This window comes from Schistocerca nitens, chromosome 1 (genome assembly GCF_023898315.1).
Source record: "Schistocerca nitens isolate TAMUIC-IGC-003100 chromosome 1, iqSchNite1.1, whole genome shotgun sequence".
Taxonomy (NCBI): domain Eukaryota; kingdom Metazoa; phylum Arthropoda; class Insecta; order Orthoptera; family Acrididae; genus Schistocerca; species Schistocerca nitens.
The window spans coordinates 460,736,776-460,751,059 of record NC_064614.1 but is presented as its reverse complement, the minus strand read 5'-3'; the positions used below and the strand labels follow the sequence as shown (position 1 = coordinate 460,751,059).

The 14,284-nt window shown below is 44.1% G+C and overlaps 1 protein-coding gene across 1 annotated transcript in view; it reads right to left on the bottom strand.

The window, feature by feature from the left end:
* LOC126253668 (transmembrane protein 132E) overlaps nucleotides 1-14,284 on the bottom strand; it is a 415,203-nt gene that overhangs the window by 264,189 nt on the left and 136,730 nt on the right. The window contains exon 2 of the mRNA XM_049955226.1: nucleotides 3,753-4,076. Within this exon, the coding sequence (XP_049811183.1) occupies nucleotides 3,753-4,076 (324 nt within the window). The remainder of the gene's footprint in view (nucleotides 1-3,752; nucleotides 4,077-14,284) is intronic.

The following is a 14,284-nucleotide window of genomic DNA, read 5'->3' as shown; positions in this document are numbered from 1 at the left end:
GTGAGGCAATGCTGACCTTACGATTTATCTTAGAAGAAAGATTACGGAAAGGCAAACCTACGTTTCTAGCATTTGTAGTCTTAGAGAAAGCTTTTGACAACGTTAACTGGAATACTCTCTTTCAAATTCTGAAGGTGGCAGGGGTAAAATACAGGGAGCGAAAGGCTATTTACAATTTGTACAGAAACCAGATGGCAGTTATAAGAGTCGAGGGGCATGAAAGGGAAGTAGTGGTTGGGCAGAGAGTGAGACAGGGTTGTAGCCTCTCCCCGATGTTATTCAATCTGTATATTGAGCAAGCAGTAAAGGAAACAAAAGAAAAATTCGGAGTAGGTATTAAAATCCATGGAGAAGAAATAAAAACTTTGAGGTTCGCCGATGACATTGTAATTCTATCAGAGACAGCAAAGGACTTGGAAGAGCATTTGAACGGAATGGACAGTGTCTAAAAAGGAGGATATAAGATGAACATCAACAAAAGCAAAACGAGGATAATGGAATGTAGTCGAATTAAGTCGGGTGAATGCTGAGGGAATTAGATAAGGAAATGAGGCCTTAAAGTAGTAAAGGAGTTTTGCTATGGGGAGCAAAATAACTAATGATGGTCGAAGTAGAGAAGATATAAAATGTAGACTGGCAAGGAAAGCGTTTCTGAAGAAGAGAAATTTTTTAACATCGAGTATAGATTTAAGTGTCAGGAAGTCGTTTCTGTAAGTACACTCCTGGAAATGGAAAAAAGAACACATTGACACCGGTGTGTCAGACCCACCATACTTGCTCCGGACACTGCGAGAGGGCTGTACAAGCAATGATCACACGCACGGCACAGCGGACACACCAGGAACCGCGGTGTTGGCCGTCGAATGGCGCTAGCTGCGCAGCATTTGTGCACCGCCGCCGTCAGTGTCAGCCAGTTTGCCGTGGCATACGGAGCTCCATCGCAGTCTTTAACACTGGTAGCATGCCGCGACAGCGTGGACGTGGACCGTATGTGCAGTTGACGGACTTTGAGCGAGGGCGTATAGTGGGCATGCGGGAGGCCGGGTGGACGTACCGCCGAATTGCTCAACACGTGGGGCGTGAGGTCTCCACAGTACATCGATGTTGTCGCCAGTGGTTGGCGGAAGGTGCACGTGCCCGTCGACCTGGGACCGGACCGCAGCGACGCACGGATGCACGCCAAGACCGTAGGATCCCACGCAGTGCCGTAGGGGACCGCACCGCCACTTCCCAGCAAATTAGGGACACTGTTGCTCCTGGGATATCGGCGAGGACCATTCGCAACCGTCTCCATGAAGCTGGGCTACGGTCCCGCACACCGTTAGGCCGTCTTCCGCTCACGCCCCAACATCGTGCAGCCCGCCTCCAGTGGTGTCGCGACAGGCGTGAATGGAGGGACGAATGGAGACGTGTCGTCTTCAGCGATGAGAGTCGCTTCTGCCTTGGTTCCAATGATGGTCGTATGCGTGTTTGGCGCCGTGCAGGTGAGCGCCACAATCAGGACTGCATACGACCGAGGCACACAGGGCCAACACCCGGCATCATGGTGTGGGGAGCGACTACATCCAGCATCTCTACGATCGTCTCCATGGGAGAATAGCAGCCTGCATTGCTGCGAAAGGTGGATATACACTGTACTAGTGCCGACATTGTGCATGCTCTGTTGCCTGTGTCTATGTGCCTGTGGTTCTGCCAGTGTGATCATGTGATGTATCTGACCCCAGGAATGTGTCAATAAAGTTTCCCCTTCCTGGGACAATGAATTCACGGTGTTCTTATTTCAATTTACAGGAGTGTATTTGTATGGAGTGTAGCCATGTATGGAAGTGAAACATGGACGATAAATAGTTTGGACAAGAAGAGAATATAAGCTTTCGAAATGTGGTGCTACAGAAGAATGCTGAAAATTAGATGGGTAGACCACATAACTAATGATTTAGTATTGAATAGAATTGGGGAGAAGAGGAGTATGTGGCACAACTTGACAAAAAGAAGGGACTGGTTAGTAGGACATGTTCTGAGGCATCAAGGGATCACAAATTTAGCATTGGAGGGCAGCGTGGAGGGTAAAAATCGTAGAGGGAGACCAAGAGATTAAGCAGATTCAGAAGGATGTGGGTTGCAGTAAGTACTGGGAGATGAAGAAGCTTGCACAGGATAGGGTGGCATGGAGAGCTGCATCAAACCAGTCTCAGGACTGAAGACCACAACAACAACAACAATTTCCGAAAGTTATCTGCATTGTATTCTGACTTTAAGGAAATGTCATGCATATTGTTGTGTGTGGAAGGTTCTTGTTGCCTACTGGAAGCGGAACTTGTTCACCCCCGCACTGCACACAGCACCTCATCTCTCAACAAACCCTGAGCGCTCTCCCGGGTCACAGCGACTCCCACTCACCACGCACCTGGTTACTCTTCGCGATTAGTACTTCACTATGCGATAGACAAGACTTGCTTGCGTGACCGTTTAAGGCGGTGAAATGTAGATGAAAGACGCAGTGTTGTCATAAGAACCATCTACAGATCCCATGTGGAACACTCATTGTGAAAAACCTGGTATTTTACAAAAGCATTTTACACAAACATTCCGACAGAGGTTTTGAATAGGCCGGCTCATTCAGCCGTGGTGATAGACTGGCCGATCGCTGTCGACGGGTTGAGCACCCCTGCTTTCAACGTTTCACTTGTTTTACAGATTTTTTTTTTAAGTTCTTGTTAATCTTTGCACGTTTGGACAACATGTGTTTTATCAAATTTAAGTGGTGTTAATTGTTCATCCATTTGTTGTTTAGAAGTTTCATGCAGTTCCCAGCTCAGGTGGATTTCCTATTAGAGAGCGTTTTATATTAACTCAGTGGTTTAATGAAATATTTTAAATGTGGTAAGTATTTATTTTATGTAATTCTGCAGGCTTTTCTGGCCGTCGTCACTAAAGTTAAAATCTTCTGGGTTGTTAGGCCGCGCTATGTTTCCTTCGAAAATAATCGACGTTTCGACCCCTCTGCTGGGACCTTCTTCAGGATGTTTCGGTGTGCACTATTAGTAGAAGTGTACCGCGTTTGTGCTGGAGAAGTGGGAGTACTTCTCCAGCACAACGCATGAAAACTCCCTTTTATAAGATAACGCGACACTGGTCTCTGACAGTGTTCTACCAATAGTGGACACCGAAACATCCTGAAGAAGATCCCAGCACAGGGGTCGAAACGTCGATTATTTTTAACGGAAATATAGCGCGGCCTAACAACCCAGAAGATTTTAAATTTAGTAACAATTTCTTCTGTTTGTATTTTAGAAATTCCTGTCCATACTGTTGTAAGCTGTTGTGCGAAGCTGATATGCGGCCAGTGATGGCGTTCAGTAAGGGCCTGTAGCTGGTTCCTTCCGCAACTCGAATCAGTCGTAAAATACAGTATTGCAAATGATTTAATTTCCCGAGTTTCCATTTTTATGTGATTTAGTAGCTGTTTTACGTAACAAATTTTTGATTTCAAAGTTCGCATCTGTTTGAGCAACTTACAATACCAAGTTTATTTCTTTGGTCCTTTTCTGATTACTTCTTTGTTTTTATTTGTGTATTTGCATCTTGCATTAAGTAATATTCTTGTGCTTGTGGTTAACTGAAGCAAGCAAGCAGTGTGAGAAGAGTAATGTGATCAAAGCTGAAAGTAAACCGACCAGAGCTCATCTAGCACCCGCGTTCCCCAATAGCTATAGTACAGATACAAAACTAGTGAGACGGGGAGTGCTCACCGTCTGCTTGGTGGAGAAGGGCCCGTAGGTGGCGCGCACGGAGACGGGCCGCGAGCTCTGCACGACGCTGAAGCGGTCGACGCTGAGCACGGCGCCCGCACCCGCGCCGGCGGCCGCCTCGTCCGGGGGCGGCGGGGGCGGGCTGGGCGGCGGCGCGTGCTGCCCCAGGTCGGCGTAGTGCTGGCGCGACACGTGCTTCAGGAAGAAGCCGCCCTCCTTGCTCTCCAGGTGCACCTCCACCGTGCCCGCCACGCCTGCAACACACGGCCACAGCCCGCTGTCACTCTCGCCACGTGCCAGCACATCTACATCTATACGGCCACTCTAAAAAACGTTTACAAATTGACATGCCACCTCGGGCATACAACAAGAATCACTAATCACATTTCCATTTCCATTCACGTATGGAGCACGGGAAGAATGATGGTTTCAACGCCCCCGTGGACGCTGTAGTTGAGGTCCGTTTTAACAAAACTCAACTAAAGCCATTTACAGAATAATACAGAAGACGTATTTTTTAGTTGTACCCAATATAGTTGATTCAGAAAATTTCATAAATACTTGACATCCATGTAGATATGAATTGATGAAACAATAATTTAAGTTCATCACTGATCTCCTTTATTGACAAAAACGTTAGAAATTACTATTTTTTACAAAATTCGACATATCCACTTTTCCATCTGAGTTTCTTCTTTACCGCTATGAATACTTTCGCATTTTTATTTCTGTCTCTCCAAAGGAGCAAGTGAATTTTTCAATTTACGAGCTGTTTTTACGCAGAAATTGATGCTCTACAACTTTTATGCTCAACACTTTTCATTTGAAGTGGCAGTTTCTGAGTTAAAGGCATTGGAACACGAACAGTCATTCTGCGATAAAGTTTATAGTCCTTCATTCTGATGTTTAGAAAATTTTCTGTGGATTGTATCGTTTTCGAGATAAAAGCCAAAAACTGAAAACCACCCAAAAATAACTTGTTTTTCTTGCCCTCAGTAGTTTATCACAAGCCGTAAATCGTCACAAACTCATTTAACTCTTATTTGGGATTACTAACGCCGATTAAAATGATTTCCAGCTTGTGAATATTGATTTGCCAGCAACAGTCTAATTTTCCTCCAGTACCATTGTACTAAGAAATTAGTCTGCTCACTTCTGTTTTACTCATGCTCTCTAAAATGAATAAAACCATTGAAACACAAACATCCTGCTTTGCCTTTTGTTTCCTTTGTTGTTTCAGTATGATGACAATCTATATTCACATCTTGTCACTCTTTTGACGTTCGCAGCTCCTGCTCAATCATGCACTTTTCGCCTCCTGAACTATTTCAGAATATTTTGAATCTTGTAACATATTAACATTGGGGAGCAAAATAACTGATGATGGTCGAGGTAGAGGGGATATAAAATGTAGACTGGCAATGGCAAGGAAAGCGTTTCTGAAGAAGAGAAATTTGTTAACATCGAGTATAGATTTAAGTGTCAGGAAGTCATTTCTGAAAGTATTTGTATGGAGTGTAGCCATGTATGGAAGTGAAACATGGACGATAAATAGTTTGGACAAGAAGAGAATAGAAGCTTTCGAAATGTGGTGCTACAGAAGAATGCTGAAGATTAGATGGGTAGATCACATAACTAATGAGGAAGTACTGAATAGGATTGGGGGAAGAGAAGTTTGTGGCACAACTTGACCAGAAGACGGGACCGGTTGGTAGGACATGTTCTGAGGCATCAGGGGATCACCAATTTAGTTCAAAATGGCTCTGAGCACTATGGGACTCAACTGCTGTGGTCATTAGTCCCCTAGAACTTAGAACTACTTAAACCTAACTAACCTAAGGACATCACAAACATCCATGCCCGAGGCAGGATTCGAACCTGCGACCGTAGCAGTCGCACGGTTCCGGACTGTGCGCCTAGAACCGCGAGACCACCGCGGCCGGGTCAGCGTGAAAGAGAAGTGCGACAATATGCACTATTCGCTTATCAAAGACCCTGTTTACTTTCTACGACGGTGTCCGACTGCCCGCCAGTGAACACAAGCGAGTGTGAAGTCTATTAAACTTAACTTTTGAATTTTATGTTTTAAGTTTGCAGCTATGCAGTACAACAGGAATATTAGTTGAGTTTTGTGGAATCTTGACAAACGGAGATGCCGAGTTTTTTTTTTTAAATTTGTGATACGCAGGCGCCTTTGACAATGGGAAATATTAAGTTCTGACGTATTAACTTTTAACCATTGTGTAAGGCTCGTATTGAAGTACCAGAGTTCGCTGAAAAACGCATTTTGAAAAAAGTGGCATTTGATGAGTTTAGTTTAAACGGCCCCCCCATGAACCATGGACCTTGTCGTTGGTGGGGAGGCTTGCGTGCCTCAGCGATACAGATGGCCGTACCGTAGGTGCAACCACAACGGAGGGGTATCTGTTGAGAGGCCAGACAAACGTGTGGTTCCTGAAGAGGGGCAGCAGCCTTTTCAGTAGTTGCAGGGGCAACAGTCTGGATGATTGACTGATCTGGCCTTGTAACATTAACCAAAACGACCTTGCTGTGCTGGTACTGCGAACGGCTGAAAGCAAGGGGAAACAACAGCCGTAATTTTTCCCGAGGACATGCAGCTTTACTGTATGATTAAATGATGATGGCGTCCTCTTGGGTAAAATATTCCGGAGGTAAAATAGTCCCCCATTCGGATCTCCGGGCGGGGACTACTCAAGAGGGCGTCATTATCAGGAGAAAGAAAACTGGCATTCTACGGATCGGAGCGTGGAATGTCAGATCCCTTAATCGGGCAGGTAGGTTAGAAAATTTAAAAAGGGAAATGGATAGGTTAAAGTTAGATATAGTGGGAATTAGTGAAGTTCGGTGGCAGGAGGAACAAGACTTTTGGTCAGGTGATTACAGGGTTATAAATACAAAATCAAATAGGGGTAATGCAGGAGTAGGTTTAATAATGAATAAAAAAATAGGAGTGCGGGTTAGCTACTACAAACAGCATAGTGAACGCATTATTGTGGCCAAGATAGACACAAAGCCCATGCCTACTACAGTAGTACAAGTTTATATGCCAACTAGCTCTGCAGATGACGAAGAAATTGATGAAATGTATGACGAGATAAAAGAAATTATTCAGGTAGTCAAGGGAGACGAAAATTTAATACTCATGGGTGACTGGAATTCGTCAGTAGGAAAAGGGAGAGAAGGAAACATAGTAGGTGAATATGGATTGGGGGGAAGAAATGAAAGAGGAAGCCGCCTTGTAGAATTTTGCACTGAACATAACTTAATCATAGCTAACACTTGGTTCAAGAATCATAAAAGAAGGTTGTACACATGGAAGAACCCTGGAGATACTAATAGGTATCAGATAGATTATATAATGGTAAGACAGAGATTTAGGAACCAGGTTTTAAATTGTAAGACATTTCCAGGGGCAGATGTGGACTCTGACCACAATCTATTGGTTATGAACTGCAGATTGAAACTGAAGAAACTGCAAAAAGGTAGGAATTTAAGGAGATGGGACCTGGATAAACTGAAAGAACCAGAGGTTGTAGAGAGTTTCAGGGAGAGCATAAGGGAACAATTGACAGGAATGGGGGAAAGAAATACAGTAGAAGAAGAATGGGTAGCTCTGAGGGATGAAGTAGTGAAGGCAGCAGAGGATCAAGTAGGTAAAAAGACGAGGGCTAATAGAAATCCTTGGGTAACAGAAGAAATATTGAATTTAATTGATGAAAGGAGAAAATATAAAAATGCAGTGAATGAAGCAGGCAAAAGGGAATACAAACGTCTCAAAAATGAGATCGACAGAAAGTGCAAAATGGCTAAGCAGGGATGGCTAGAGGACAAATGTAAGGATGTAGAGGCTTGTCTCACTAGGGGTAAGATAGATACTGCCTACAGGAAAATTAAAGAGACCTTTGGAGAGAAGAGAACCACTTGTATGAATATCACGAGCTCAGATGGCAACCCAGTTCTAAGCAAAGAAGGGAAGGCAGAAAGGTGGAAGGAGTATATAGAGGGTTTATACAAGGGCGATGTACTTGAGGACAATATTATGGAAATGGAAGAGGATGTAGATGAAGATGAAATGGGAGATAAGATACTGCGTGAAGAGTTTGACAGAGCACTGAAAGACCTGAGTCGAAACAAGGCCCCGGGAGTAGACAACATTCCATTAGAACTACTGATGGCCTTGGGAGAGCCAGTCATGACAAAACTCTACCATCTGGTGAGCAAGATGTATGAGACAGGCGAAATACCCACAGACTTCAAGAAGAATATAATAATTCCAATACCAAAGAAAGCAGGTGTTGACAGATGTGAAAATTACCGAACTATCAGTTTAATAAGTCACAGCTGCAAAATACTAACGCGAATTCTTTACAGACGAATGGAAAAACTGGTGGAAGCGGACCTCGGGGAAGATCAGTTTGGATTCCGTAGAAATGTTGGAACACGTGAGGCAATACTAACATTACGACTTATCTTAGAAGAAAGATTACGAAAAGGCAAACCTACGTTTCTAGCATTTGTAGACTTAGAGAAAGCTTTTGACAACGTTAACTGGAATACTCTCTTTCAAATTCTGAAGGTGGCAGGGGTAAAATACAGGGAGCGAAAGGCTATTTACAATTTGTACAGAAACCAGATGGCAGTTATAAGAGTCGAGGGGCATGAAAGGGAAGCAGTGGTTGGGAAAGGAGTGAGACAGGGTTGTAGCCTCTCCCCGATGTTATTCAATCTGTATATTGAGCAAGCAGTAAAGGAAACAAAAGAAAAATTCGGAGTAGGTATTAAAATTCATGGAGAAGAAGTAAAAACTTTGAGGTTCGCCGATGACATTGTAATTCTGTCAGAGACAGCAAAGGACTTGGAAGAGCAGTTGAACGGAATGGACAGTGTCTTGAAAGGAGGATATAAGATGAACATCAACAGAAGCAAAACGAGTATAATGGAATGTAGTGTAATTAAATCGGGTGATGCTGAGGGGATTAGGTTAGGAAATGAGACACTTAAAGTAGTAAAGGAGTTTTGCTATTTAGGGAGTAAAATAACTGATGATGGTCGAAGTAGAGAGGATATAAAATGTAGACTGGCAATGGCAAGGAAATCGTTTCTGAAGAAGAGAAATTTGTTAACATCGAGTATAGATTTAAGTGTCAGGAAGTCGTTTCTGAAAGTATTTGTATGGAGTGTAGCCATGTATGGAAGTGAAACATGGACGATAACCAGTTTGGACAAGAAGAGAATAGAAGCTTTCGAAATGTGGTGCTACAGAAGAATGCTGAAGATAAGGTGGGTAGATCACGTAACTAATGAGGAGGTATTGAATAGGATTAGGGAGAAGAGAAGTTTGTGGCACAACTTGACTAGAAGAAGGGATCGGTTGGTAGGACATGTTTTGAGGCATCAAGGGATCACAAATTTAGCATTGGAGGGCAGTGTGGAGGGTAAAAATCGTAGAGGGAGACCAAGAGATCAATACACTAAGCAGATTCAGAAGGATGTAGGTTGCAGTAGGTACTGGGAGATGAAGAAGCTTGCACAGGATAGAGTAGCATGGAGAGCTGCATCAAACCAGTCTCAGGACTGAAGACCACAACAACAACAACAACAGTTTAAACGGTCCCCCACTACTCTAATTTTGACTTAGTGGTACGTATGAAAGCGATACGTAGCCCGTCACACGAATATTTTGTATGCAACCTCCTTTGTACACTAATTGCATTTTCGTAGTATCCCATAGAACCGCAGTCTGCCACATGCTTTACCTAAGGTGGAGACTATGTAATCGTTCCATTTCATATTCCCACAAATAGTTAAACCAAAGTATTTTTATAGCTTCTAGATTACAACTGTCACTCATCCGTACTGTAAGCATAGGACACCATTCTTTTCGTTTCGTGAAATCTTATCAAGATCTCACAGAATATTCGTGCAGATTTTCTCAGACAGTTCTTCACCAGAGATAACTACATCATCTGTGGAAAGTCTGATGTTACTATTAAATTAACACGGCGTCTCTCAACACCGACTACACAATAAATACCGTGAAAATTTTTCTGTAAACTGGAATTGACAACTGCAAGCCACAACACGTTAACTGACAAACATTTTAAAATAATGTTCACATTTTGACTGCCTACAGCGCCATATTTTCACCTGGTGGCGGAAAATGGAACTAGTATTTTCCGGCATACTCCGTGAGTACACCGATTAATGAACAGCGTCCAGCAACACATACATGAGCGAGGTACAAAGCTATTTATTATACACAGTGTGTGTTATAGTTAATAGCAAACTGACACGTATGGAACTATATAGCAACAGGGGCAGAAACCACTCCAGTAAACACCATGACTCACGATCCACCCTCACAGTTTTAGTTTCGCTACTACGTCTCTTCTACCATTCAGATTTCACAGAAATTCTTCTGTGCACTGTGCTGGACTAGGACTCCTGGAAGGCAGACATAGCAAAGAAATGACGGGGCTTGAGTCGTGCACGGATAGCTCAGTCTATTGAGCACTTGCCCGCGAAAGGCAAAGGTCCGGGCTTCGACTCTCGGTCCATTTCACAGTCTTCATCTGTCAGGAATTTCATATCAGCTCAGGTCCACTGCAAAGTGAAAACTGATACTTGACGGTATCACCACAAACGTTAGGCACAAAAGGAATATGAATATGATTTCCCTATCCTTTCCGTGAAGTTACATATTTCAAAAACATTTCTCGGAGAAGGTGTGATGAACACTTACCGAACGCGAAGGGCAGCAACTCTAAGAGTCAAGTATTGTGTGGTCGTACTAAGGAATCGGCGTGCCGCAGCACAGCGCCCCTACTTAAAGGTGCTGGACGCAAGGATTGCTCTCCATGTTTTGCTGTCGTCATCAAGAAGCATCCTCGTAATGAATACAGAACTGAACAATCTGAGATCGCCTAATTGATTTGGCAGGTAAAATTACCTTGCCACAGCATCTTGTCTGTAACGGGAAATCAATCAAAATGTTCCGTGGACATCGCACATCGCATGAAATACCCCACGAACAGTATTTTTTTAGGCTGATCTCACCTTCACGTCATAAAAAATCTGAATAAAGAAAAATTACATACCGGGTGGCTACATTTAAACTGGCAGTGTTCCGAGTGCAGTAGTGCGGGCTGTATGTGTTCCTGGACGCTGTTCATTAATCGGTGCACTCACGGAATATGTCCGAAAAATTACTAGATCCATTTTCAGCCACCAGGAGGAAATATAGCGCTGTAGGCAGTCACAATGTGAAATGTTTCCGATTTTGAAGTCATTATTCTGTCTAGTGCTTGGCGACGTATGTAGACTTCTTTTGTGAAGTGACTGTAACTGTAAAAGGTTAAGAACATTGAAATTCTCCACAGGAGACGCAATAGCTACAGAGAAGAAAGATCATGCACTGCTAGTAAAACTGCTTTATCAGATCCGCAGCAGTAGCACCGCCGCATTTTTTGGTGGTAAGTTCCTATGGGACCAAACTGCTGAGGTTATTGGTCCCTACACTTATACACTACTTAATCTAACTTTAGCTAACTTACCCTAAGAATAACACACACACACACACACACACACACACACACACACACACACACACACACAGGGAGGACTCGAACCTCCGAAGGGTAGAGCCACTCGAACCGTGGCAAGGCGCCTAAGACCGTGTGGCTACCCCGCGCGGCACAGCTGCAGTGCGGAAATAAGCACACACAAACAGCTGCGAAGAGGTCCCATGTCAATAAAAGGGCTAAAGAATATGATCAAGTTATTTGAAGATCAGGTGTATTAGCTGCTGTAGCGGAGAGAGGGATGCGGCCCATACCCATGGCAGTTGTTGATTAAGTTGCTGTAGCTATAGCTGACAGTGCAGCACATATCTCAAATTCTGCAGCCAGCGCTCGAGCTGTCAACGATTTGACTCTTCCGTTGTGAACAGTTCAAGAGATTTTGCGGCGCATTTTGCACTGGTATCCTACAGGATTCGGAATGCGCCTCAAATGAAGCCCCAAAATAAGCTGCAACACCGTGACTTTACATTTCGGTATTTTGCGTGCATGGAAATGGATGACATGTGGCTGGGGAATATTCTTTGGATGTACTAGGCATATTTTGCTCTGCACGGTGCCATGAATGCACGTAACTGGAGCATATGGGATTCTACTCACCCACATGTTAAACGGGAACATCGACTGTATTCAGCTTGTGTGACTGTGTGGTATGGTTTCACAAGCTCCTTCATTCTCGGTTCGTTTTTCTTCCAGAAGATGACACCTCACGGGCCTGTTAGGTGTACAGCGACATCTGCACGCTGTTAGGACTTGCTTGTGCGACACGTGATTCCAGCTTTGTTAGAACGCAACTGTGTTCACATCACTACATTGATGCAATATGGGGTGACAACACATGTCGCGTGCCAAGTGGAAGATTTGCTTGGTAGAACCCACCGGCAACGATCGTAACGTATCCAGGTAATTTCAAGGCGTGTAGCCTTGCAGCTCCCCCGATCTAAAGCCATGTGACTTCTGGTTCTGGGGATATCTTAAAGATCGAGTCTATCACGAAAGCACCCGGATTCTTCCTGATCTGAAGGATAGCATATGATGACATATCGCTCTGATTGCCGGCCGTTGTGGCCTTGCGGTTCTAGGCACTTCAGTCCGGAACCGCGTTGCTGCTACGGTCGCAGGTTCGAATCCTACCTCGGGCATGGATGTGTGTGATGTCCTTAGGTTAGTTAGGTTTAAGTAGTTCTAAGTTCTAGGGGACTGATGACCTCAGAAGTTAAGTCCCATAGTGCTCAGAGCCATTTGAACCATCGCTCTGATTACATCGGATATACTGCGAGCAACTGTCGACTATGCGGTGTTACGGATGCCGCATGTTGTTGAGTCAGTTTGTAACTTGTGACTTTATCCTAATAAACGATCCAGAACCACTATTATCATTTCTTTGATCACCGCTCCTCTTTTCCTGCACCCATACCAGATTCTAAGACTGCTTACAGCGCCATATTTTCACCTGGTGGCAGAAAGTGGAACTATTTTTTAGTAAGCGCACCAATTCATGAACACGAAGTTGCAGTGGCTGTGTTGTCAAACATGGGGTGCAAAGTTTCTTCTGACATGCATGTACGTCCAAAGGAGCTTTCCATCGTACTTCTGGACAACACAGGCACTGCTATGTTGTATTTATCCGCTGAAACCGGGCAAACGACGTTCAGTTCCCTGCACAGGAATAATATACATAATGAATGTACGATTTAAGGTTGTAAACACCTGGTTGACGACAACTGGAAGTTTGGATCTGGCCTTGATTCGTACTCGGATAGCGTAATGGTAAGGCGACAGCTCGCGATAAGCGGAAAATAAGGTTTCGAGTCCTGGTCCGGTGAATATTTTCACTTTCGTCATTCCATTATTCAGATTATGGTTGTCCACATTTGCAACTGCCGAATACATTTCATGCATTAATGAACATACCTGCCAAGTTTCAGCGTCCTGAGATTTGTATAGCCCCCACTAAAGCACTCGGAACACCATCAGTTTAATTATAACCACCCGCTAGAAACGACGTTTGTCGATGCTTAGAAGAGTCACGCTACATGGTAGCATTAAAGCAGAACGTATGGCTGTTCCAGCTTAATGTGACGCGCCTCGGACGAATCACTGGCCAGCAGACGCCCGCCGCGATACGCGGAGCACGGGCGCGCATTCTGTTTCGCAGAATAACTGCAGAGGCTGCCGCGATAAGCGCGCGCCGACGCGAATCACGGCGCGCAGGCCTTATCGGGCCGGCCATTACGAACAAAGCGCCAGCTTCATTACGGGGCGAGTCCACAACAGAGGCCGTCCCGCTTACAACAGGTGCCGCGTGACTGCTGCTGCTGCACCTGCATGCGCAGCGAATTAACGTAAAATTATCGACCCATACTAATGCTCACATCGCAGGAGCTCAGCGTCCATATCATGGAAAACCGGTAGCATTTAGCACGTCAGTTTTCTATTCAAACACTCGAATGATTACGCTTGATGCAATGTAAATTCTATTCCACTGATTCTAAAACGCCACAGATTATTGTATATAGGAGACAGGTCTCATAGAGTATGACTTAGTCCCTTTTGCACCTTCAGATAACTAGTAAAAACTACAATCTGGGTTAGTTACTCTTACTCTTTTAGATAACTAGTAAAAAAACGCATTCATTAGTAGTGACAGGCGACTAGACACCACATGGCAAAAACATACCAGCAGATTTTCTTAGCTGCGATGAGACGAGTTACTTCCGTTACTATCCAAAAAGTATCAAACGGAAATAAAGTGACTCCTTACTAATATGATCATTAGAAGAAGCAAACCAGGTTAAGTTGGAGACAAATGGCGAACGATTCCACAACAATCTATTGAAGGGAACCATAGTAATGTTCAATTGAAGTGATTTAAGGAAATTACAGTCACCGTGCCACAACAGTCGCCATAGATCGACCTGTGTTTTTAAAACA